The sequence below is a fragment of the Chiloscyllium plagiosum genome, chromosome 43, assembly GCF_004010195.1.
Source record: "Chiloscyllium plagiosum isolate BGI_BamShark_2017 chromosome 43, ASM401019v2, whole genome shotgun sequence".
Taxonomy (NCBI): Eukaryota; Metazoa; Chordata; class Chondrichthyes; order Orectolobiformes; family Hemiscylliidae; genus Chiloscyllium; species Chiloscyllium plagiosum.
The window spans coordinates 5454690-5480875 of record NC_057752.1 but is presented as its reverse complement, the minus strand read 5'-3'; the positions used below and the strand labels follow the sequence as shown (position 1 = coordinate 5480875).

The window sequence follows — 26186 nt, the reverse complement described above, 5'->3', positions numbered from 1 at the left end:
CTCAAAACCTGAAGTCAAAACAGAAAATGTTGATGTAAGGCCATTGACTTAAACATTAACTTTGTTTCTCTCTTCACGGATGCTGCCTCACCTGAGTATTGCTAGCACTTTGTTTTTATTTCATTCTTAAAAGGTTGAGTGCTGCATTCAAGATAGTCTGCAAGGAACACCATTCTGAAAGGGCACATCAACCTATTTTAAACGGATTCCTGGTGACTGGTATAGATGACTTCCTCCAAGAAAGGTACAACCTTTCACTTACCTTGATCTGGAGCATCCAAGATGGTTTTTTTCCCATCAGGTAAAAAAGAATGTGGACTGTCAGGAACAGATGTAACCTCATAAGAAGTTGGGATCTTCATCTGAAGCAACTGAGCAAAAGTTGTCATCATTCTGTTTATGTCCTATATAAAAAAACACAGTAGAAATGCATTGTTATTGAAAACAAGCTCATTAGTTTTTCTACTAATCAGGATTGTTTAAGGATAGTCAGCATGATTTTGTGTGTGGGAAATCATGTTGCACAAATGTGGAATGTTTTGAAGAGGTGACCAAGACGACAGATGGAGGCAGAGCGGGAGACATTGTCTACATGGACTTTAGCAAGGCCTTCGACGAAGTTCTGCATGGTAGACTGGTTAGTAAGGTTAGATCACATGGGATTTAAGGAGAGCTTGCCAACTGGATACAAAACTGGCTTGATGGTACGAGACAGAGGTGGTAGGAGAGAGTTGCTCAGACTGAAGGCCTGTGACCAGCGATGTGCTGCATCCACTGTTGGTCATCACTTCTATAAATAATTTGGATGAGAATATTGGAGGCATGGTCAGCAAATTTGCAGATGACACTAAAATTGATTGCACATTGGACAGTGAAGGAGGTTATCTCAGAGTACAACGGATCTTGATCAACTAAGCCAGTGGGCCGAAGAATGGAAGATGGGAGTTTCATTTAGATAAATGCGAGGTGTTACATTTTGGAAAGACAAACCAGGGCAGGACTTTCACAGTATATGATATAGCTACCTTGGCAGCTGCTCCTGAGACATCCAGTGTGACTGCAACTTGGTTTCCTTTACCACTCTTCCATGGCTCAGGCAAAGACCCACCCTTCTCAGTATTTTCCACAAGTGGCTCTATATTTACAAATGGCTTTGCATCCGGAAATACTAAGGGAAAAAACAATGAATAAAAAGTGCAAATTAGTAATTCAAACTAACTCAAGAGTGTACGGATCAAATAACATGGCTTGTTTTGTTAAATTGTAAAAGATTACTCCATTCACAAGGTTATATTTATTTATTTGAACAGAGATGCACTCCACGTCTTTAAAAAAAATTCATTCATGGAATATGCGCATTACGGGCTGGGCCAGCATTTATTGCCCATCCCTAGTTACCCTCAAGTAAATGGTGGCAAGCTGCTTTCTTAAACTGCAACAGTCCATTTGCTTTAGGTAGTTGCATAATGCCACTAAGGAGGGAGTAACAGGATCTGGGCAATGCAATACATTTCCAAGTCAGGTTGGTGAATGGCTTGGAGGGCAACTTGCAGGTGATAGCATTCCCATATATTGGTTGCCCTTGACCTTCTAGATGCGAGTGGTTGTGGGTTTAGAAGCTGCTGTCTGAGGAGACTTTGTGAATTCTTATAGTGCATCTTATAGATCGAATACACTGCTGCCACTGTGCATGGGTGGTGGAGAGAATGAATTCTTGCAGACAAGGTGGCAATCAAGTGGATGTTTTGTCAAGCTTCCTGAATGTTGTTGGAGTGGCACTCATCCAGGCAAGTGGGGTGAATTCCACCACATTCCTGACTTGTACCTTGTAGATGGCAGGCATGCTTTGGGGAATCAGAAGGCAAAGCACTCGCTTCAAAATTCTCAGCCTCTGACCTGCTCTTATAGTCATAGTATTTATATAGATAGACCAGTTCAGTTTCTGGTAAATGTTGACCCCACAGGATTTTGATTGTGGGGGTTTCAGTGATGGTATTGCCACTGAGTATCAAGATGCAATGGTTAGATTCTCTTGTTGGAGACTGGCAACCCACGCACTTGTGTGGCGCAAATGCAACTTGCCAGTCCAAACCTGGATATTGTCCAGGTCTTGCTGCATTTGGGCATGGACTGCTTCAGTACATGAGAAGTCACAAATGGTGAACATTGTCCAATCATCAGCAAACATTCCTACTTCTGACCTTATGATGGAAGGAACATCATTGATGAAGCAGTTGAGGATGACTGGTCTGAGCACACTTCCCTGAGGAACATCAGAGAAGTCCTGCAGCTGAGATGACTGACCTCCAACAGCCACAACAATGTTCCTCTGTGCTGTCATGATTCCAACCAGCAAAATAATTTTCCACCCAATTCCCACTGATTCTAGTTTTGATAGGGGCCCTTGATGACACATATAAACAAATGCTAATTTGATGTCAAGGAAAGTACTCTCACCACCTCTGGAGGTCAGCTCTTTTGTACATGTTTGAACCAAGACTGTAATCAGGTCAAAAGCAGAGTAGTCCTTGCAGAACCCAAACCAAGCAGTGAACAGGTTATTGTTAAGTGCTGTGCGATAATACTGTTGATGCCCCCTTTCATCAATTTACTGACTGAGAGGAGATAGATTGGGCAACACCTGGCCACATTGGATTTGTCTACTTTTTGATCAGGGCATAACTGGGCAATTTTCCACTTTACCTGCTAGGTGCCAATGTTGTCACTGTGCTGGTAACAGCTTGGTTAAGGGCTAGGGCACAGAAAGTTTGGGAGAACACATCTTCAGTACCATTGCCAGAATGTTGTCAGGGCCCAGAGCCTTTGCAGAACTCTGACACCAGCTGCTTTTTAAATTTCATGTGGAGTGAATCAAGTTGGCAAAAAATTGTGACAAACACTTCAGCCTCATCTTTTACTGATGGGCTGGACTTCCCAATCATGGAAGATGGGGATGTTTGTAGAGTGTACTCCTCCGGTGATTTGTTTAATTCTGCACCACCAATTGTTGAATTTGGCAGGACTGCAGAACGCCAATGTTATCCATTGGTTGTGGAATAAAAACGCAATAAAACTGGAGCAGCAGCAGGCCACTTGGCTCTTTAAGCCTGTTCTGTCATTCATGATGATCATGGTTGATCATCCATTCAGTACCCTGTTCCTGCTTTCACCCCATCTCCTTTAGCCCAAAAAATGATATCTAACTCTTGAACACTTTCAATAGCTTGACCTCAGCTACTGTCTGTAACAGAGAATTCCATAAGCTCACCACTCTCTGGGTGAAGACATTTCTCCTCAACTCAATCCTAAATAGCCTACCCATTATTCTTGGACTGTGCCCCCAGTTTTGGACTTCCTAGTCATGGGGAACATCCTTCCTGCATTTACCCTGTCTAGTCTCATTAGGCTTTTATAGCTTTCGATGAGATCCCCTCTCATTCTTCTAAATTGCAGTCCTAACTGATCCATCCATCTTCATCCATCAGTCATATTACCCCAGGAATCAGTCTGGTAAATCGTCATTCACTCCCTCCATAACCAGATTGCCCATCTTCTTCCTAAGGAGACCAAAACTGCACACAATATGATAGGCGTAGTCTCAGCAAGGCCCTGCACAATTGCAGCAAGACACCCCAACTCCTGTACATGAATCTGTTCGCTATGAAGGCCAACATACACTTGCCTTCTTCACCACCTGTTGTACTTACAAGTTTACCTTCAGCGACTGGTGTACAAGGATATTCAGGTCTTGATGCACCTCCCACTTTCCCAATCTATCACCATTTGGATAATAATCTGCCTTCCTGATTTTGCGACCAAAGTGGATAACCTCATATTTATCCACATTATATTTCATCTACGTTGCATTTACCCACTCAACTTGTCCAAGTCACACTGAAGCATCTCTGCATCCTCCTCACAGCTCACCCTCCCACTCAACTTTGTGTCATCTGCAAACTTGCAGACACTCCATTTAGTTCCCTCATCTAAATCATTAATATATTTTGTGAATAGCTGGGGTCCAAGTACTGATCCTTGTGGTACTTACTACTCACTGCCTGCCACTTGGAAAAAGACATTTATTTCTATTCGGTTTGCTGTCTGCTGCTAGTTCTCTATCCATGTCAGTACACTACTCCCACTCCCATGTGCTTATATTTTACACGCTAATCTCTGATATGGGACATCATTGAAAGTGTTCTGAAATTCCAAGTAAACCACATCCACTGGCTCCCCTGATCAACTCTAGACACATTTTTGAAAAATTCCAGAAGATGTGTAAAGCATGATTTCCCTTTCGTAAATCCATGCTGACTGTCTAATCCTGTCACTGTTTCCCAAGTGCTCTAAATCTTTTATAATGAATTCTAGCATTTTCCCCACTACTGACGTCAGGTTAACCGGTCTACAATTCCTTATTTTCTTTCTACCTCCTTTTTAAAATAGTGGGTTTAAATTAGCTACCCTCCAATCCATAGGTTCCAGAGTTCCACAGAACTTCCACATCCTGTCTATCACTTGCCGCTAATGCTATTGGCACAAATTGCAGTCTTGTTTTGTAGCTTTACCAGGTTGAGACCTCATTTTCAGGTACCCCTGGTGCCCTTCCTGGCATGCCCTTTGGCATTCTTCATTATCATAAGTGCAAGGCCAAACTTAAGATGTGTTGATCAGACATTGTTACGTTGCTCGGACGTGACCTACAAGACATCCTTTGCCTGCACAGTACAGAGGTACTTTTGCTGGTCAACAACATTTTTATCTCAGACCAAGGAACAAGACTAATTATGGTAATCCCCTAGAGGGGGCCTAGCTTGGTGATGACTTGTGTGAAGGAAGGCCAGAACTCAAGAAAAATCCACCACAGAGTGGTCATTATATCATTGCTATAGTATAATTTAAATTCCAATTAAATTGTGAGAATCGGGACGGGTTTGGTCATTCAGGCGTCAACTTCAATAGGTATTTAAAATGTAGCCTATAATTCAGTTCTGGTCATTCAACAACTCTTCTGACTGCTATGAGGATGACCATAAGAATAGTAGTGGAATCCTTGCTGATTTTTTCCATTGTTTTTAGTGTTGTTTTCATTTTTGGTTTGGAGCTGTGAACTGGGAACTGTGAGCTAAACATGATTTTTAAGACACTGGGTAACAGCTTCTATGGAAAAGGAAAACAGATCAAATTGCTTTTATTCATTCATGAGGCAAGGCTTGGAAGTTAATTGCAGGCTGGTTCCTAACCAAAAGGTTCTGGAGATGCTTCGTCACTGGGGAAGAACATTATATTTAAACGGATAGCAGAAGTCGGCTATTCACAAGATCAGCAGCTGGGAATTGGTTCCAGCATGTCTGGAAAAGACTTCATGCTCAAGAAGATAGCAGGTGTTGAATGTTAACTGGGATATCATGGAAGAGACGGTCAGTCTGTCAGGGAGGGTCAGAGTTTGAATTAAGTTTTGGACTGTTTTCTGTGAAAAAAGGAATCTGTTGGCGCTACAGCATGAAGGTTTGAAAGCTCCCTGTCTAACCTCTCATGAGCAGCTCTTGGAAGCTCAGTAGTAAACTAAATATTACCGCCTTTATCTGAGTGAACTGAAAAGATGATCCTGATCGACAGCTTCAGAAATTCAACCAAGAAACCATCTATGCCCATGGAACAACACTTCGTGAAAACCACTTAAATAATCTGGCCAGTCTTCTATTTATCTCTTAACTGTGTTTGTCTGTTTGTCCTGTGTCAGAATGTGACTGAAAAGTAAGGCTGTTGGGTTTAAAGCACAGATCAATTAGATTATTTTTCTTCCTGCTGAAGTTACTGTATTACTAATAAATTGTTCAGTACTGTGTTTAAACTACAGAACTGGTGGCTAGAATTGACTACTTCAGAGTCTGGGATTAGTTATTTAAAAGTCTGGTTAGAAACCACTGGGGTCAATTCTGAGGGTCTTTGAAGGTTTTATTTTTACTGTATTGCGAATACAGAGGTGGAAAGGCTGATTTGATTTGGCTGTCTGTCTGTGTCGTAATAGTAGTACTTCATGCAATAAATTCCAAGAGAAGGACAAAGGTTCAAACAGAGCGCAAATAAATTTAACACTAAATTTAGATTACAAAGAAAAAAGTGACCTTCAAACAAGTAGGATTAGACTCTCAACTTTGTTGCAGAAAAACCTGAAACACAGAAATGGTCATGATAAAGGGTCAAGATGAAAAAATGCTGTAGAAATTTATTTTGCACTAGGGTGCTCCCAATGACCAACTCTCCCTTTGTGGAACATGAAAGTCCAACCCATTTAACTGGTCATCTCCTTGATCCCACCACTTTTCTTTCTATTTTCTTTATCGCAATTACATACAAGTTCATCCCTGACAACGTGCCCATATCCTTCAACAGTCACATATCTCAGTTCCTCATTCCAAACCCACCTAATCCTCGTATGAGTGACAAACATCATGACCCTCTGCTTGGCTGCCTCTGCCACACCTCTCCCAATGTATACTCCTCCAAGTTAACAATTCCATTTCCTTTGCTCTTCACACACATCCTTCTTTAAATTTCTCTCTTCCCCCATAGCCTCTCCGGAGCCATCTTTTCTACGAGAGCCATCTCCTGCTTTTTTGACCTTATCCTCCCGAAACTGCTGACCACCCAAGTGCCATTCTGGCACGTGCATCGTCAACCTGATACTGTACTTGGCCAGCCGAATAAGAACTGTGACTACAAAAGCAGGTCAGAGGCTAGGAATCCTGCAGCATGCAACACCTCTCGTCTCCCCAAATCCCATCCACCATGTACAAGGCACAAATCAGGAGAATGATGGAATACCCTCCGCTTGCCTGGATGAGTGAAGCTTCAACAATACAAGCAGCTTGACACCAACCAGGACAAAGCAGCTGCTTGACTAGCACCGCATCCACAAACATTCGCTCCCTCAACAACCAGCACTACAAGATGCAGTGCAGAAATTCACAAGGCACCTGAGACAGTACCTTCCAAACCCATGACCAGTACCATCAAGAAGAACCAGGGCTGTAGATATATGGGAATACAACATCTGAAAGCTCTTCTCCAAGCCACACACTTTTCTGACTTGGAAATATATCCCAGTTCCTTCACTGTTGCTAGGCACAATGCTGGAACTCCTTTCCTATTAGCATCGTGGGTGTCCCTACAGCAAATTGACTAGTGGTTCAAAGCAGCAGCTCATCATCATCTCACTGATAAATTCCAGATGGGCTACAAATGTTGGCCCAGACAGCAAAGTCAACATTTCATGGAATAAATAAGAGCTTCAAAAAGTCCACCTTAGCCTTCTGTCTTTTGACACTACTAGCCCATCACCACTATCCTTGTCACTTCATATGCCCCATCTTTCTCTGATCATATTTGACAACTGCCTGCTCCTGCCACAACACAGATGCCGCAGGTCAAAAATCACTAACAATGTCCTCTATGTCCATGGTGCATTATTGCTCAGCTTTTGCAAATTGTCTGCAACCTCTGACACAATTAATTACACCACCCTGCATCCAGCACATCTGGTCCACCTGTCCAGCTGAGTGGACTGCCCTTGCATGGTTCACTCTCTCTCTCCAGTCGAAGCCACGGACTCTCATGAAATGGCTTTTCATTGCATTCTTGCACTAATACATCCAAGCTTTCCATCTTTGGCCCTCTCTTATCTCTCATCTCCATGTTGCCCCTTATTAACACTAACCAAACGCATGTACACTGACAGCAAACTTTGTCTCTTTACCACCTCTCTTGAACCCGCCACCATTTGTATATTATCAGCCTTGCTTGTTTAAACATTTAGTCTGGATGACATGCAACTTCCTTGAATTAAACATTATAAAGAGCAAAATTAGAATCTAAACCCCTCTGATGACAATCCATCACTTTCATCAAGCACTGCTTTACATGAGTGAGTCTTCCTTGAATGGTAATGATTAATTTCTTGAACTAACCTGGAATACAAGCTCCTGGAATTATGGGAATCACAGGAGAAAGGGCACGGTCCATTGACTCTTCCTTAATTTCAGTCAGCAAGGGAAACCTGGATGTTTCTTGCCCAAACACACTTTCCGGTGAGGATGCGAGCACAATGCTGTCCGGTGTGCGTCGGTCCTCTTCTATCTCTGCTCTACTGTTGAGAAAGAAATTACAACTTAATTTTTTTTTGGGAGGATTTAAAACTGCTGTAATATTCTGGGTTGTAAGCAGAAATGTTATAATGCAATTTTTTTTTTACTAGATCCTGTCTCTGAACTTATTTTTCAATTTTAGTCCATCTTCACATTCATTAAAGATCAATGTGTTCTGGCTGTTTCACAGTGAAGTTTAAAGTTTAACAATCTAACTTGTTTTGATTCAATTTGAAAACAAAAAATAGAAGATGTAAAAGTTGTTTCCCTTTTTAAATAAGCAATCTCTACTCAGGTAAAAACAATGGAAACTGAAAACTTACGAAAACAGCATTTTCCAACTAACTGTCGCCTTATTGTTGGTCTCCAAGTTTTCAGTAAAATGATATTTACTCAAAAATAATTTAGGGGTCTATTAGAGGTAATAAAAGTGAAATGCCTTTATTAGGACCGTACTGACAGTTATGTCTTCCACCTTCTATTGTGTTGAAATAGTGTAATCTTTATGTGCCAAGCAGTAAAATGTCACACGTGAGAAGAGGTCCACCAAACGCAGGGCAGGGTTTTCAGGAAAATAGTTGAAAGAACAAGTGAAAGTTGTGAATAAAAACCTTAGCTCCTCATTTTGGTTGTGCGGTGGTGTGGGCAAAGAAGCCAACATATCCATATTCTTCAATTCTGTTGTTAGCAGATCTGTGAAGAAGTACAGCAAAAACAGCATTACCTTGCATTGTACTATAAAGCAAGTACATGACATTTAACTGTTTCTCAAATTAAATCAGTGATCCATATATTATGTCACTTACAGATTAGAAATTAAATTTAACATGACAATATGATACATTCCATTAAATGTCAACTTTAAAATGTAGCTGAAAAACATCCCAGTTATTAATTCAGTTATGGTAATTCAACAATACTTCTGACTGATACTAGGATGGTCATTAGAACCTTCCTTACTTCTTAAAAAAAATCATTTTATTCTGCAATTAAGCACAATCCTGTCCAAAGAGATTTCAGTTTCATTGCAACTTGACTCAAACGGTACATTTACCATGTATTACATTCCCATTTTAAAGATTAACCTTTTTGAAGTAGAATTTCAGTCAGGGCAATTTCTAATAGAAAATATTACATACTTTTTCCAAACACTGGTTTGGTTTATTAATAACTCTGCACTCTAGTTTCACAGCTTAAAAGACAAAATACTAGGGGAGCATTCCTTGCATGTCATTAAGTTCTCAAAACAGACAATCTCCCACTGAAAGAACTCCATTAATCCACCATAGCCAATTTCAGGCAAGGTGACACAATTGGTAAACAGAAAAGCATCCAGAAGATCCACAGTCCAAAGATATGCAGGCTAAGGTGGATTGGCCATGCTAAGTTGCCCATAGTGTCCAGGGATGTACAGGTTAGCTGTGGGAAGTGGGGGGTCAGGCTGAGAGAGTGAGTGAGAGTGTGTGCGCGCACGTCTGTCTGTGTGTGTGGGGTGGGATGTGTGTCTGTGTGGGGGGGTGAATGCATGTATGCAGGGGGGTGTGTGTGTGGATCTGGATAGGATGCTCTTCAGATGGTCGGTGTGGACTCAACAGGCCGAATGACCTCTTTCCACGTTGTTGGGATTCTACACAAAAGAAAAAGTAACTTGCTCCTGTTTGTACAATGACAGGCTTTTCAGGAGCCAATACTCTTACAATTATTAAATTTCTTCATCTTTGATTATAGGTCAACCAGAACTTGGAAACAAGAACTACTGCAGGGTGCTCAGCAGTAGTTACCTGTCTCAAGCATAACTGTTGTTTGCAACAATGGCTGATTAGTTTTTCAAATTTGAGATTTCTGCAGGGATGGTAATGATCTGACCAGGGTGCCACCACTGCTATTGGCCAGACTTTCAGAGGCATTGCCTCACATGTGTGCACAGCAGTAACTGTCATATGCACTTGACATTGTGATCTAATCATTTACTTGCTGCAGCAATTAGAATGCAAATAGGGAATCCTAGATTCAAATGAACAAAATTAGAAAAGAGCCACTGGAGAGATTAACTGTTGTTATTTCAGATTTGAGCCAGTACAGAATGCAACTGGCATCTCGTCATTTTGATTCAGGCTGATTTTGTGCAAATGGTTGAACATGCACCTGTAACATCTCATGGTGGAATATCCAAACTACCTTTCCTTCATTAAAGTTTTGCATATTAGCCCCAAGACCCAAGAACAGAAGGATTAGGAGCAGGAGTAGGCCATTCAGCCAATATTTCAAAAATCTCCCAGGTCTCTAAATACTTTCAGTGATCTAGCCCGTATAACTCTCGGGGAGAAAATTCCAGACATTCACTAGTTTCAAGAAATTCCTTCATATCTCAGTTTTGTATCTCTCTCCACATTCTGGAACTACATCCTCTAGTTTGAGATTCCCCAACTACTGGGAACATCTTCTCAACGTCTACTCTGTCAAGCCCCTTCAGAATCTTGGGAACAGGAGAATCGACGTTTCAGGAATAAGCCCTGAAGAAGGGCTTATGCCCGAAACGTCGATTCTCCTGTTCCCTGGATGCTGCCTGACCTGCTGCGCTTTTCCAGCAACACATTTTCAGCTCTGATCTCCAGCATCTACAGACCTCACTTTCTCCTTCAGAATCTTATATGTTTTAATAAGATCTCTGCTAATACTTCTAAGCTCCAATAACTAAAGACATAAATTGTTTAGCCATTCTTCGTAAGTCAAACCCTTCATCCTTTCTCAAATATGGGGACTTGCATTTCATTAAAGGGAAGAGCTTTAACTACTTCTTCAAAACTAGATTTACAATATTTTAAACAAAATAACCTGCAAGTTATATATTTTTTCAAGAATGAGTACAATTCTCGGGCTTTTTAATCCCAGAATTCTGCTATCACATCTCCTAGAGGTTATACCTGCTGGTATTTCACTGTAACAAAAGACTGATAATTTTGGATCAGTGGCAGTATAGCACATCTTAAAGGGGAGAATGGGTATGGGCCATTCAGCGTATCAAGACTTTTTATAATATTAGATCATGGCTGATTTGCATCTTGAGTTACCTACCTTGGTTCCATACTCATTAATACTCTCAACTAACAAAACTTTATCTGTCTTGAAATTTTCCATTGACCGAGCCTCAGCATCCTTTTTTTCCATGGAGCTCTCTACTTCTACCACCTTTCATGTGCAAAACTGTTTCCTGATATCCAAATTAGAGCTAGGCTCATCACAGAAAGAGGATGCGCTTTGTATAACTCCACCAGATTAAATGGTAAATGTCCAACAATTCTATCAACTGCTTTGACCATTTTCAGCATCTCAATTTGATTACTTTGTAATCTTCTCTGCTAAAGATAATACAAGCTGAACCTATGAAACCTCTTCTCATGAATTTTACACTTTGAGCCCTGGTACTATTCGGATGGATCTGTTCTGCACCCTCTCCAAATCCAACATATGCTGACTGAGATGCAGTACTCTGAATGGAACTATTTTTTTCAGCTGCAGTCTAAGCAGAATTCTACTGAACTGTAGCATCATCACTTGTAAAAGGGCAAGTAATTGATAATTGTTCATAACTGGGATTCAAATGTTTTAAAACTAATTGTGTTCCTTTCCAATAATTGTATGCATTCAGGATACACACTTACAAGTTTCAATCAGGTTAGGCATTGACCTAAATCCAAGAATTCCAGATTGTATCAAGTCATATATATTGTATCAAACAATTAAAACTCCAACAAATTCTTATACCTTTTTGACCTTCGAGTTCTTTCTGCCCTTCTGTCAGCTCCTCAGAAGTGGCCAATCCATTCACAAGTTTCTGCTGGACAGAGGGAGGAGGGGTAGGAGGCAATGAGGAAGGCGGGGTCGGTGGATTACTCAGATTGTTCTGCTAAAGAATGGTAGAAAATTAATCCATTGAATTGAGTATTAAGGGAAAAAACCTACATAAAGTAATTAACTCGTTTGCAAGTGTAATTTTTTTAATTGACATATAAAGCAGCAAATCTCTGCAAAATTGTCTTTCACAATTCTCTTTGGCATGGTGGCTCAGTGGTTAGCACTGCTGCCTCACTGCACCAGGGATCTGGGATTGATTACAGCCTCGGGCGGCTGTGTGGAGTTTGCACATTCTCCCAGTGTCTGCTCCGGTTTCCTCCAACAGCCCAAAGATGTGCAGGTGAGGTGGATTGGCCATGCTACATTGCCCATAGTGTTCAGGGATGTGTAGGGGGTTAGGCGCATTAATCAGGGGTAAATGTAAATAATAGGGTAGGGGAATGGGTCTGGGTGGGTTCTCTTCGGAGGGTCAGTGTGGACTTGTTGGGCCGAAAGGCCTGTTTCCACACTGTAGGGATTCTATAATACAAGAATGTACAGAACAACAAAATGATTACGTTGAGACCACCTGATCTGAAAAAACTGCATTTCTTCCAAATACTCACCAACTTGCATTTTCGTTTGTCCAGATATTAATAAATTAGTAGCATACAAAGGGATTAAAGAGAGAATTATGCTCATTCTTTTGATTTACTGGTTTTGTCAGATACTCACATATATGATTGTTTTTCTTAATTTTGGAAAACAGCAAAATGTACCATACTAGGCAGAAAGAATGTTTACACTTGTGGGAAATAACAGAACTAGAGGTCATTACACAAGAAAGCCCCCAAAAAAACTAATTTGGGAAATTAAAAGAAACTTATTTACCCCAAGAGTAACAATAGTATGGAATCTGCTCCACAGGGCATGGTTGAAAAGAATGGTATAGTTACATTTAAAGGGAAACTAGATCAGCAGAAGATAGAAAAAGACTACATGGTTATGATTATTGAGTAAGAGGAAAAAAGGGGGGGGCTCAAATGGAGCATAAACAACAAAGGACTGGTTGGGCTGAATGGTAGGTTTCTGTGCTTTTAACCTTTGTAATCCTATATAATATTGTATTAAGTAAATGGCTCTTCCCCTTTCTCAACATCCAATGAAGATTTCTAGCTCATCGCTCTCTGAAGCATCACAGACACCCAAAGTTTAATAGCAAGATCTTAAAGTTACTTCCTGGAAAGTGATCAGAACCAAATATTTTAACAAATCTCACAAGACATTTGTTTGTGAATTCACTGGCTTTCCTTCGAGACAATCCAGTTAAAATCTAACATTTTAAATCTGAATAAATAAGAACATGATTTTCTGTGTATAAATCTCATTGTTAATCCCTTATAATAACATGACATAACCGAAAGGCAAGACCATGCAGAACCCAGACACATGCTTCATACTTTAGTTACATTTTACCTTGTAGAGAAGCTGAGAGTAGTAATCTGGTGCATTGTCTAGCACAGCATTCCCAAATGACCCTTTCAGCTGATTTTTGCTGTTGAATGGACTGCTCCCAAATGGAGGAAAGAGACCAAAGTTCACTTCAATGGTAGGTTCCACCAAAGGAAGAAGGGAGAGTTGCTAAAACAAAAAAAGACAATAAAGCAATGGTCACTTCACAGAAATACATACACAATTTTCCAGGCTAAGGTCTCAGGATAAAGCATGTTCCTTTTGGGGACTAAGAGGCAAGGTTTAATCCAAGTCATTCTCACTGAAGAACAAAAAAAAATGTATTTATAGGTTAATTCATTTATGCATTTTGGAATTTTAAAAAAAAATCAATTTTGCTTTCAATTTTCATCCTTCTTTCAACATTATCTGGTCATAGAGACATACAGCACAGAAACAGACCCTCTGGTCCAACCACTCCATGCCAACCATAATCCCAGACTAAACTCACCCCATTTGCCGCCACTTGGTCCATATCCCTACAAACCTTTCCTATTCATGTACTTATCCAAATGTCTTTTAAACATTGTAACTATACCTGCATCCACTACTTCCTTTGGAAGTTCATTCCACACATGAACCACCCTCTGTGTAAAAAAAGTTGCTCATGTCCTTTTAAAATCTTTCTCCTCTCATCTTAAAAATATGCCCCCTACTCTTGAAATCCTCCACCCGAGGGAAAGGATACTTGCCATTCACCTTACTTATACCTCTAATGATTTTAAAAAGCTCTTCAAAATCAGCCCTCAACAGTTTCCGTTCAAATGAAAAAAGTCCCAGCCTATCCCTGTAACTCGAACTTTCCATTCCCAGCAACATCTTGGTAAAATCCTTCTAAACCCTCTCCAGCTTGTTAATGCCCTTCCCATAACAGGGCGACAAGAACTGGACACAGTATTGCAGAAGATATCCTGTACACCCTCAACATGATGTCCCAATTCCTATACTCAAAGGTCTGAGCAATGAAGGCAAGCGTGCTAAATGCCTTCTTAGCTACTGTCGAAATGTGACGCACTATCCAGTACCCCACCATTAATTGTATAAGTCTTGCAATTGTTACCAAATGCAATACCTCTCATTTATCCAAATTAAACTCCATTTGCCATTCCACTGACCCAAACGATCAAGATCTCTTTGTAATCTTAACCTTCTTCACCATCCACCATACCAATTGGTGTCACCCACAAACTTACTAACCATGCCTTCTATATGCTCATCTAAATCATTTATATAAATGACAACATTGCAAGAACTTTTTTTCTGATGAAATATTGAGACTGTTTTTTGCCTTCCACTGATTGTGTTTGACATCCTGATTATTATCAGCTCTAAACATTGAACTGTTTTCATCTGAATTTCTTGTTCCTCTCTGATTCTTCCCTTCCTTAATTTTTCTGTCCCCATTCCTGGAGATACGCTGTCCAACAATATCCATTACAAACCCATAGTTATCTTCACTACACTACTTCACAACCTCCTCCCTGCAAGGGTTCCATTCCATTTTCCCAGTCTCTTTTGCATCTTTTGCAATGACAACTCCTTCCATCAGAGTGCTTTGGACATGTCCTTTATCCTCAAATAGAGTGGCATGGTGGCTCAGTGGTTAGCACTGCTGCCTCACAGCGCCAGGGAACCAGGTTCGATTCTAGCCTCAGTTGACTGTCTGTGTGGAGTTTGCACAATCTCCCAGTGTCTGCATGGGTTTCCTTCAGGTGCTCCATTGTCCTCCCACAGTCCAAACATGTTCAGGTTAGGTGAACTGGCCATGCTAAATTGCCCATAGTGTAGGTTATTAATCAGGGGTAAATATAGGGTAGGGGAATGGGTTTGGGTAGGTTACTCTTTGGAGGGTCGGTGTGGACTTGTTGGGACAAAGGGCCCGTTTCCAAACTGTAGGGTTTCTAATTCTAATATGGGAACGTGCCTCCCCGACCCACAACCAAGGTTGGCAGGACCCTGAGCCATGTCCAACCTATTTCGTGCATTTCTGTCCTCATACCTTGCCATCCTTCCCAGACAATTGGGTTCCCCTTGTCCTCACTTTGCACCCCATCACTATCCATCAGTTCTGCCTCTCTCGCAGGATATCACCAAATGAACCATCCCCTCCCTCTCCACTGTCAGAATCCACAGGGACTGCTCCCTCCGTGACACCCCGGTCTATTCCTTCATCACTTGGAACACTTCTTTATCTCCTCATGGGACCTTCCCATGCAATTGTAGGTGGAACATTTGCCCTTTCACACTCTCACTATTCAAGATCCCAAACACACCTTATAGGTGAAGCAATGGTTTCCTTGTAATACTTTAAATTTAGTCCACTGTATTCACTACTCTCAACGCACTCTCTGTTAAACTGGTGAGAGCAAATGTAGACTGAGTGACTGATTTGTTTGTAGGAAAGATCCGAACATTACAGTTGCTTACCATTTTAATTGACCATCTTGCCCTCAAGCTTACATTTCCACCCCGGGCCTGCTGCAGTGTTTCACTGAAACTCAATACAAAATGGAGGACCACCACCTCATTTTCAGCTTAGACACGAGACAGCTTCTAGGATTCAAAATGGAGTTTAACAACTTACTAACTCAAAGCTTATGCTTTGTTGACTTTGCTCTCAGCAAAGAGGATCCATTTTCTCATTTCCCACTTATTTTATATCTTTATTTCTCTTTTTCCAGCTTAATACTGCCCTCATTTTCTCCTCTGGGTACCCTTACCTCCACTCACCTTTTCCTTCCCCCTCGGTCAACACCATAAATAGCACCATTGCCCAGCCCCTTTCAGTTCTGAAGTTTTATCAAACTTGAAAGTTAACACTATTGCTCTCTCCACTAATGCTGCCCAACCTACATTTCTTCAACATTCTCTATTTTTATTATACATTTATAGTGCCTTTAATATAGTCAAAAAGCCACAAGATCCATTACAACGGTGTTCCAAATAAAATTTGTAGTATTATGGAATCAATCTCTCTTATTTTCTAGCATTAATGATCCTATACAAAATGACTAATGCAACTCTCAATCCTGTTAATAATGGGCATGAGCACACATCCATAATTAGCACACTCATCGGTCCAAATCGTCCATGCTAACCAGATATCCTAAATTAATCTAGTCCCATTTGCCAGCATCTGGCCTATATTCCTCTAAACCCCTCCTCTTCACGTATCCACCCAGATGCCTTTTAAATGTTGCAATTGTACTAGTCTCCACCACTACCTCTGGCAGCTCGTTCCAAACACGCACCTCCCCCTGCATGAAAAGCTGCCTCTTCGGTCCATTTTAAGTCTTTCTCCTCTCACCCTAAACCTATCAACAAAAGAATTGAATTCCAGAAGTGAGGAGAGAGCGATTGTTCTTGACATCGAGGCTACATTCAACAACATGTGACATCAAGGAGCCCCAACAATTTCAATGAGAATCATGGGAAAACGCTGCTGTTTGGAGCCATACCCAGCACGAAAGATGGTTGTGATCGTTGGATGTCAGACATCTCAGCTCACAGGACATCTCTGCAGGAGTTCCTCAGGTAGATTTTTAAAAACTTAACCTGGTCAGATGTGTTATTTATACCCAGAGTTCCTCAGGATAGTGTCCTTGACATAACCATTTTCAGCTGCTTCATTATTGACCTTCCCTCCATTCTAAGGTCAGAAGTAGGGATGTTCACTGATGATTGCACAATGTCAGCACCATTTGAGACTTCAGATTCTTAAGCAGTCCATGTCACATGCAGCAAGACCAGTATAATATCCAGGTTTGGGCTGACAAGTGGCAAATGATATTCAAGTCACACAAGTGCCAGGCAATGACCACCTCCAACAAGAGACAATTTAACCTTCACCCCTTGACATTTAATAGAATTACCATTGAAGAAAACTGCATTATCAAAATTCTGGGGATTGTTATTGACTAGAAACCGAACTATATGAGCCATGTGAATACTGTGGCTACAAGAATAAATCAAAGACGAGAAATACTACAGTGAATAACTCACCTCCTGACTCCCTGATGTCTGCACCCTATCGACAAGACATAAGCCAGAAATGTGACAGACTACTCTGCACTTGCCTGGATGTGTGCAGCTTCAACAGCACTCAACAGGCTTGATACCATCCAAGACAAAGTTGCTATTTGATTGACATCACATCCGTTAACATTCACTCTCTCCACCACTGATGCATAGAGGCAACAGTGTGTATTATCTACAGAGTCACTGGAGAAATTCACCAAGGCTCCTTCCAAAGACCAGTACCATCTGGAAGGACAAGGGGAGTAGATACATGAGTAGCCACTCACCGTCCTGTCTTTGCAATATATTGATACTCCTGGGTCATCCTGAAGCTCCCTCCCCAAAAGTAAGATGGTGTACCTACACCAAATGATCGCAGGGGTTGAAGAGGTCAGCTTACCACCATCTTCTCACGGGCAACACATGTTGGCCCAGCCAGTGATGCACACATTCCATGAATGTTTTCATTTTTTTAAAATTCAAAGGCTCATTTATTCCCAACACCATAATATTTCAGTGACCCAAATCTGAAGAAATTACCCTTCTACATCAATTTTTTTAAGTTTGATCCAACTGCTTCTCTCTAGTTTTGTCCTATGAACTAGGAAGTCTTCTTACATGAATGAAAGTGCAAGTTTAGACTCTCAGTCTTTTACAGATCTGCCAATTTCTAACCAAACACTCTTGGGTCTGGAAGTTTCAAAAGCTAAACCTTGACATTAGGTTTTTCTGAACTGTCTTTTATGCTTTTCTAGGTGAGAAACTATATTTACTTCTGACTCTAGTCAGGTCTGCTCCAAAACTGCCATAAAAGCATTCAATTTCTGGGAATTCTGAGCTAAAATCAGTACTCGATTATTCCAAACCAAAAGTTAATGCCTTCAATATTTACACTCCCTGTTGATATCATTGGATTTAGAATGACATTTCATTAACACTCTAGGTGATTTGCAGTCGCCTGCTCTCTGACACAGGAATCAAGTCATTTTTTTGGAAAGGACCTGTTGCCCTTGTTCCCCCTTTCATGCAAATATCAGAAAATATCCTGAACGCGATTCTACAATATAATCTCAGTTCTGAGTTTCTAATTTCTGTCGCGATTTATTCAAAACAAAATGCACACTGGTACCTGTTGTAACTGCTTCATTAGGGCATCAGTAGTTTTTATTCCTTCATCCTTTTTATTCTTCTTTCGAGAGTTGGTGCCTCTATCAGTTGATTTTTGTGTCCGTTTTGTTTTTGGGCCCAAGTTTTTCTTGCTAATTTCCTGAAATTCCTTTATCTTGTTAAAAAAAAATGAAATTCAAAGGGTTTGGCACATGTAATTTACCAGCATGGTCCCTTTAGTATTTTTGTTTGCTTGGCTATGCGCATGTGATATATGTGCATGAGGAACTTTAGACTGCTATTCATCCTGGAGGAACATTGATCAACACAATGTGGTCACAATCGGAGCTTTATTGTTCCTGGCAAACCACAAAGAGCCTATAAACATTGATGTGACCATTCTACTGGGCTAACATTTCTTAGAAAACAACAGGAATCCTGGGAGGCATAATCTCATTTAGAAGTTAAATTGAATTGAAGTTTGGAGAGAAGAAAAATCACCTGTAGAATGCATATGGCTTTAATTAAAAATAATACCACATTTACAGCTCCTTACACAAGTCCCATGGATTCCACTCCTCCCAGGTAATGAACACTGAAGTCTCAACTAGATAGGCACTTTCATCTGCCTGGTTTCCCCACATCCCAAGCATTAGCATAGTAGGTCAGCATACTAAATAAAATGCCACAAATGCCTTTGTGACCACTTCAGACCCCCTCTATTGACTGCTATGTACAGGCTTGCACACTTTTGCTCTAAGTAAAAGAGATTCCAATTGTTACAAGAATCGTCCTCCACTAAATGTGGACTTCTTACAATATCTGGTTTGAAATGTTAAACTTCCACCCAAGCCGGTCATCCCACATTTGGGAAGGCGATGGCCTAGTGGTATTATTGCTGGACTGTTAATCCAGAGACCAAAGTCATGTTCTGGGGATTCTGGTTTGAATCCTGCCATGGCAGATGTTGGAATTTGAATTCAACAAAAAAATCTTGAATTAAGGGTCTAATGATGACCATAAATCCATTGTCAGTTGTTGGAAAAACCCCATCTGATTAACTCATGTCCTTTAGGGAAGGAAACTGCCATCCTTACCTGGTCTGGCCTACATTTGACTCCAGATCCACAGCAATGTGCTTGACTCTTAACTGCCCACTGGGCAATTAGGGATGGGCAATAAATCTTGTCCTAGCCAACGATGCCCTCATCCCATGAATGAATAAAAAAAAATTGTTTCTACCATCTCCTGCTTATAATTCCATAAGACGTACGAACACAAAATTTTTCAAATAACTGTACGAAATACTTAAGAATATGAAAATATCACATTAATCTGCATTTAAGTATTTTTCTTGTGTCCCAATAGTATAATTAGTTCTAAAGTCAGCAAGAACTCTGGGTTTGTAATTACATTTAAAATAGAAGTCGGGAAGCAGCATTGGACTAGCATAATTCCATTAAGCAATTAAACTTAAAGCAAGCGTTTGCCTATGGATATTATTATACAACTCATGTAAAGTCTGACCTTTTCTACACAAAGATTGAGATAACGCTGAAAACCATGTCTTTTAACTAACCTCTGAATTTGTAGTTGCACCTTGTAGTTTTCGATCAATCATCACAGCTTTGCTTTCAATGTGACTTTTCACAGTCAAGTGTGTTCCATCTCCAGAGCGCTGTGCAACAAGCTGCAAGTTCTTAGTGCGTAACAATTTCTGAAGCAGCAGCTGTCCAGCCTCAGACCTTGGAGCAAGAAAAGAATGATCCCCTGCATTCAAAGCACTGATACAGTCAGTATTTGACTCTCGCTTCACAGTTCCTTCTGGAAATCCACAGCGAATTGCATCAATGCTTTCCTGTTTCACTGTGTGACCTTTACCCCCTGTGTTGGTGTCCTTAGCAACACATTCCTGTAATTTAGAACAATTGTCTTGCTTTCCTGTGACTTTCTGTGCATATTCCTCTTGCCCGTTGGATTGATTCAACAGCGATGATTCTGATCTCAGTCCAGCACATTCCTCTTTTGCTGCATGGCTTTGAGGCGATATTGGGAAGTCAAATGCACAAGCGGTCTTCAAGTCACTTTGTTCATGGATCTCAACATTAATACTGGTTTGCACCTCAGTACCTGAACTTGCTTTTCCAATAATCCCATGTGGTTTTACTGCTGACGTAGCAGAGTTTGAATCAGGTACCTTTTGAGGCATAATTGCTACTGGGTCTGTCACGCAAACACTACTTTCTTCAGACTCATTGTCTTTAAGCAATTCTGGTTGCAGCTGTATTACTGTTTCCATAGTTTCACCTTGTGGAGGTACATCTCCCAAATTAGTTTGATTTAATTCTGGACGTGACATTTGCGAATGATTGGAATGAGCCTGGCCAGACACTAATTCACTTCCTGATCCCACATTCTGCCTTGCGCGCTTGCTTTGAAGTAGGTGAGCCATCTCTTGTGGCTTCCCGCCATGTTCTGCTTTAACCTGCTGAACATAGACCATGCCTGGACGAAAATGGCCTAAACCAATCTGCTGACCAGTTATATGAACTGAACGCAGACCTGCATGCTGTTGCAATGACTGTGAAGTTACGATGTTTTGTACCCCATGTCTTGGATCTCCCAAAGTTCCATGCTGCTGAGATGTTGTGACTCGCACCACTCCTTGCAAACTGAGACCATTGTTTTGTTGTAGACCTGCTACAGTTTGTTGTTGCACACGTCTCATTAATTGACCATGCTGACTCACAAGCCGCGGCTGCCCTGCAACACCTTGCTGCGTTGGTTGCTGCACTGATGTCACTGCTCGTGTTTGTAAATTCTGATAGATCATACCCTGAGTGTGCACAAGTCCTGCTGCATTCTTGGATAGCTGTTGCTGCCTCACCATATTCTGAGTTGATGGCTGGTTACGGTCCTGCCCCATTATGCACTGGGAAGGCAGCAAAGGCTCTTGTTCCATTACAATTTTGCCTTGCTGTTGCCCTTGCCTCACTGTGCTTGTGGGTTGTTGTTCCTGCTCTTTCTCCTGCCCCATCATACCGGAAGCCTGGAGGGATTGTTGCCCGCCAACTGTAACTAAGCTCTGCATGCGCTGTCCTTGCCCCATAGTACTTGGTGACTGTCTCTGTCCTATCAGATTCTGCAATTGTTGCTGTCCCTGACCCTGCACCAAAATACTCTGTGGACATGGCTGTTGCTGTCCCTGTTCTTGACCTATTAAGCTCTGTGGCAACTGCCCTTGCCCTATCAGGCTTTGTGGTTGCCCCTGCCGAATTCCAGCCTGAGGCTGAAATTGCCACTGCCCCATCAGGCCCTGCAGTAGTTGTTGCTGCTGTCCTTGTCTCATCCCAATCAAACCTCGAGGCTGTTGCTTTACCTGCCCCATCTGACCCTCAGGCTGAGATTGCTGTCCAATCCCCACTGTGCCCCGAAGCTGGGAATGTCCCATCCCCATTGTGCCCTGAGGCTGGGGCTGCTGCTGAACAACGCCTGCCATGCCCGGAGGCTGGCGTTGTTGACCCACTAGGCCCTGGGATGACTGCTGTTGCTGTCCCACCCCCACCGTGCCCGGAGGCTGGGCTTGTTGCTGCCCCATTCCCACCGTGCCCTGAGACTGGACCTGTTGCTGTCCCATTCCTATTGTACCCTGAGGCTGGGCCTGCTGCTGTCCCATCCCCACTGTGCCCTGAGGCGGAACCTGCTGCAGTTCCATCCCCACTGTGCCTTGAAGCTGAGGCTGTTGCTGCCCCATTCCCAGTGCATCCTGAGATAAGTGCTGCTGCTGCTGCACCACCCCCAACGTACCCGGAGGCTGTCCCAGCCCCACCGTATTCTGGGACGATTGCTGTTGGTGTCCTATTCCGAGTGTGACCTGAGATTGGGCTTGTTGCTGCTCCAACCCCACTGCACCCTGATAATGGGCCTGCTGCTGTCCCATCCCCACAGTGCCCAGAGGCTGGGCCTGCACCTGCTCCATCCCCACTGTGCCCTGAGACTGGGCCTGTTGCTGTCCCATCCCCACCGTGCCCTGAAGCTGGGTCTGCACCTGCTCCATCCCCAGTGTTCCCAGAGGCTGGGCCTGGTGCTGTCCCATCCCCAATGTGCCACGAGGCTGGGGCTGTTGACGTCCCATTCCCACTGCGGCCTGAGACTGCATCTGTTGCTGTTCCATCCCCACTGTACTGGGGGGCTGGGCCTGTTGCTGCCCCATTTCCAATGTGCCCTGAGGCTGGGGCTGTTGCTGCCCCATTCCCACCGCGCCCTGAGGCTGGGCCTGCTGCTGTCCCATGCTCACCCCGCCCGGAGGCTGGGCCTGCTGCTGTCCCATGCTCACCCCGCCTGGAGGCTGGGCCTGCTGCTGTCCCATTCCCACTGCGCCCTGAGGCTGCGCCTTTTGCTGTCCTGTCCCCACCATGCTCTGAGGCTGACACTGTTGTTGTCCCATCCCCACTGCGCTGAGAGGCCGGGCCTGTTGCTGCCCCATTCCCAATGCGCCCTGAGACTGAGCCTGCTGCTGTCCCATTCCCACTGCACCCTGAGGCTGGGCCTGTTGCTGTCCCATTCCCACTGCACCCTGAGGCTGGGCCTGTTTCTGCCCCAGTCCCACCATGCTCTGAGACTGGGCCTGTTGCTGTCCCATCCCCACCGCGCCCTGAGGCTGACCCTGTTGCTGTCCCATCCCCACCGCGCCCTGAGGCTGACCCTGTTGCTGTCCCATCCCAACAGCGCCTGGAGGCTGACCCTGTTGCTGCCCCATCCCCACCGCGCCTTGAGGCTGGGCCTGCTGCTGTCCCATCCCCACCGCGCCCTGAGGCTGGGCCGGTTGCTGTCCCATCCCCACCGCGCCCTGAGGCTGGGCCGGTTGCTGTCCCATCCCCACCACGCCCTGAGGCTGGGCCTGTTGCTGTCCCATCCCCACCGCGCCCTGAGGCTGGGCCTGTTGCTGTCCCATCCCCAATGTGCTGTGAGACTGGGCCTGTTGCTGTCCCATCCCCAATGTGCTGTGAGGCTGGGCCTGTTGTTGTCCCATGTCCAGCCCGCCCTGAGACTGGGCCTGTTGCTGTCCCATCCCCGCCCCACCCTGAGGCTGGGCCTGTTGCTGCCCCATCCCCACTGCACCCTGAGGCTGGGCTTGCTGCTGCCCCATTCCCAAGACGAGAGGCTGGGCCTGTTGCTGCCCCATTCCCACCGAGGCCTGAGGCTGGGCCTGTTGCTGCCCCATTCCCACCGAGGCCTGAGGCTGGGCCTGTTGCTGTCCCATTCCCACTGAGGCCTGAGGCTGGGCTTGTTGCTGTCCCATTCCCACCATGCCCTGAGGCTGGGCTTGTTGCTGTCCCATTCCCACTGTGCCCGGAGGCTGGACCTGCTGCTGCCCCATCCCCAATGCGCCCTGAGGCTGGGCCTGTTGCTGCCCCATTCTCACCACGCCCTGAGGATGGGCCTGCTGCTGTCCCATGCCCACCACGCCCTGAGGCTGGGCTTGTTGCTGCCCCATGCCCACCCCAACCTGAGGCTGGGCATGTTGCTGTCCCACCACCATTGCAGTCTGATGGTGGGGCTGCTGCTTTCCCATCCCCATTGTGACCTGAGGCTGCGTTTGCTGCTGTCCCAGCCCCACTGTACTCTGGGGTGACTGCTGTTGCTGTCCCATCCCCACTGTCCCTTGGGATGACTGTTGTTGTGGCATTCCTTGCCCTAGTGGACCCTGAGGAGGCTGCTGACCCATTGAGTTCTGCTGTCCAACTCCTTGCTCCACCATACCTTGGGGCTGGGATAGTGGCTGTGACTGCTGCCCCATCCTTCCCTGGGTTTGAAGAGGTTGCTGCTGCTGCTCCATCCCCATTGTTCCCTGCGGCTGGAGAGAAGGCTGTGGTTGCTGTCCGATTCCCAAAACAGCATGGGGCTGATTTTCCTGTCCCTGTCCAATTGTGCTCTGGGGCTGATGCTGCTGTCCCTGTCCCATTGTTCCTGGAGGCTGCTGTCCTTGCTCCACTGAGACCTGGGGTGGATGCTGTTGCCTCATGCCCTGCCCTATCATGCCTGGCAATTGGTGCCTGATGACTTGCAGAGGAGTCTGCTGTCCCATTATGCCTTGTGTTGCAAGATGTTGGCCTAAAACATCCTGAGATTGCTGCCTCATTATACCCTGCATTCGAGCTTGATGCCCCATTGTGCTTTGCTGTTGGAAGGATGTGGAAAGTCTCAGGATATTGTTTGGTCTTATAACACTTTGTGGATGGAGTTGTCCTGATACAGCCTGAAGGTGATGCTGCTGTAGTGGTATTGTTCCCAATTGCTGATTCTGGGATACAACTCCTTGTTGATGCCCTATGAGCCCTTGCTGTTGCAAAGGAGCATTGGATGTCTGCTGCTGTAAAACCAGATTCTGTTGCTGCTGCTGGGAAGTGAGCACTTGTTGTTGAACTGCAAGACCTTGCTGATGCGTCAACTGCTGAGCCATAAGACCTTGCTGGGGTCGTTGAGGTTTTGGATGACTTGCAAGACCCTGTTGGTGGGGTTGCTGATGCACAAGGAGGCCTTGCTGTTGACTCAGCAATCTCAAATGCTGCTGTTGAGGTGCCAGATTCTGTTGGTGCTGTGTTGCTGACTGTTGCTGTGTTTGACCAATGTTATTGTGCTGTTGTGGTAGCTGCTGCCCTGCAAGAACTTGCTGCTGCTGAGCAGGTTGATGTTGTGACTGGACAACAATCCCTTGCTGTTGGCCAATGAAGGCTTGCTGCTGTTGACCCATGATACCCTGCTGTGTTGGTTTATTACCCACAATACTTTGTTGCGTTGTTGGCTGAAGCTGCCCAATGATACCTTGCTGCTGTAACTTCCCCATGATGCTTTGCTGCTGAGATGGCCCAACAAGTCCTTGCTGTTGAATAAGTTGCATTCTTTGTTGCAGTTGAAGCTGTCTCTCCTGCAGGAGTCTGCTTTCATTTGTAAGCGTTTGAGCAGCAGAATTTCCAGAAAAAAAACTGGTTGAAGGAGCAGAAGATACAGTTCCTGAGGAAGGGGGATATTCTGGTTGCTGGGTCACAGCTGACGTTAAGAATGCTGGGCCCTGCTGCAGTGGTACTGTAGCCCCAATTTGTGGCACTCTTAGATTTCCTGTGTGCCCTATTAGTGTACTTGGTTGTTGAGCTATTGCTGGAGATCCAAGGATTGCGCCTCCTTGCTGGGCTAATGCTGCTGATAACATGGGTGTTGAAAGTTTGGGCATTACTCTCGGATTCTGTGATGAGGTTGTTGGCATCATCCCCGAAGGAGATAAAGAGCATTTCTGTTGCTGTTTATTCCGATATTCTGTCATCAGATTTGTATGCTCCTTTTGTTGTTTACGGACCTGAAACAAAATATGAAACTTCGAACTAAACATCATGAAACTTAATTAGCCAGCACAATTTCATAACAAGCCATGTGACCAGAACACAACATTGACACGACTCATTCTAAACCAAGTTTAGTCAATTTGTTTCATCAGGAAGGCAGTTTTAGAAACAGGGACTTTCTTTTTGTGCAGCCAAAATTGTTTTAGCAGTCCAATAAGTTGGAAAAATA

General features: G+C 43.8%; 1 protein-coding gene across 4 annotated transcripts in view; it reads right to left on the bottom strand.

The window, feature by feature from the left end:
* kmt2d (lysine (K)-specific methyltransferase 2D) overlaps window positions 1–26186 on the bottom strand; it is a 245245-nt gene that overhangs the window by 29139 nt on the left and 189920 nt on the right. For all 4 annotated transcript variants that reach the window (XM_043681826.1, XM_043681827.1, XM_043681828.1 and 1 more), the window contains 8 exons: window positions 20197–25971; window positions 18640–18792; window positions 13458–13622; window positions 11913–12054; window positions 8759–8840; window positions 7971–8149; window positions 1026–1168; window positions 263–404 (listed from right to left, as the gene is read on the bottom strand). In XM_043681826.1, the coding sequence (XP_043537761.1) occupies window positions 263–404; window positions 1026–1168; window positions 7971–8149; window positions 8759–8840; window positions 11913–12054; window positions 13458–13622; window positions 18640–18792; window positions 20197–25971 (6781 nt within the window). The remainder of the gene's footprint in view (window positions 1–262; window positions 405–1025; window positions 1169–7970; window positions 8150–8758; window positions 8841–11912; window positions 12055–13457; window positions 13623–18639; window positions 18793–20196; window positions 25972–26186) is intronic.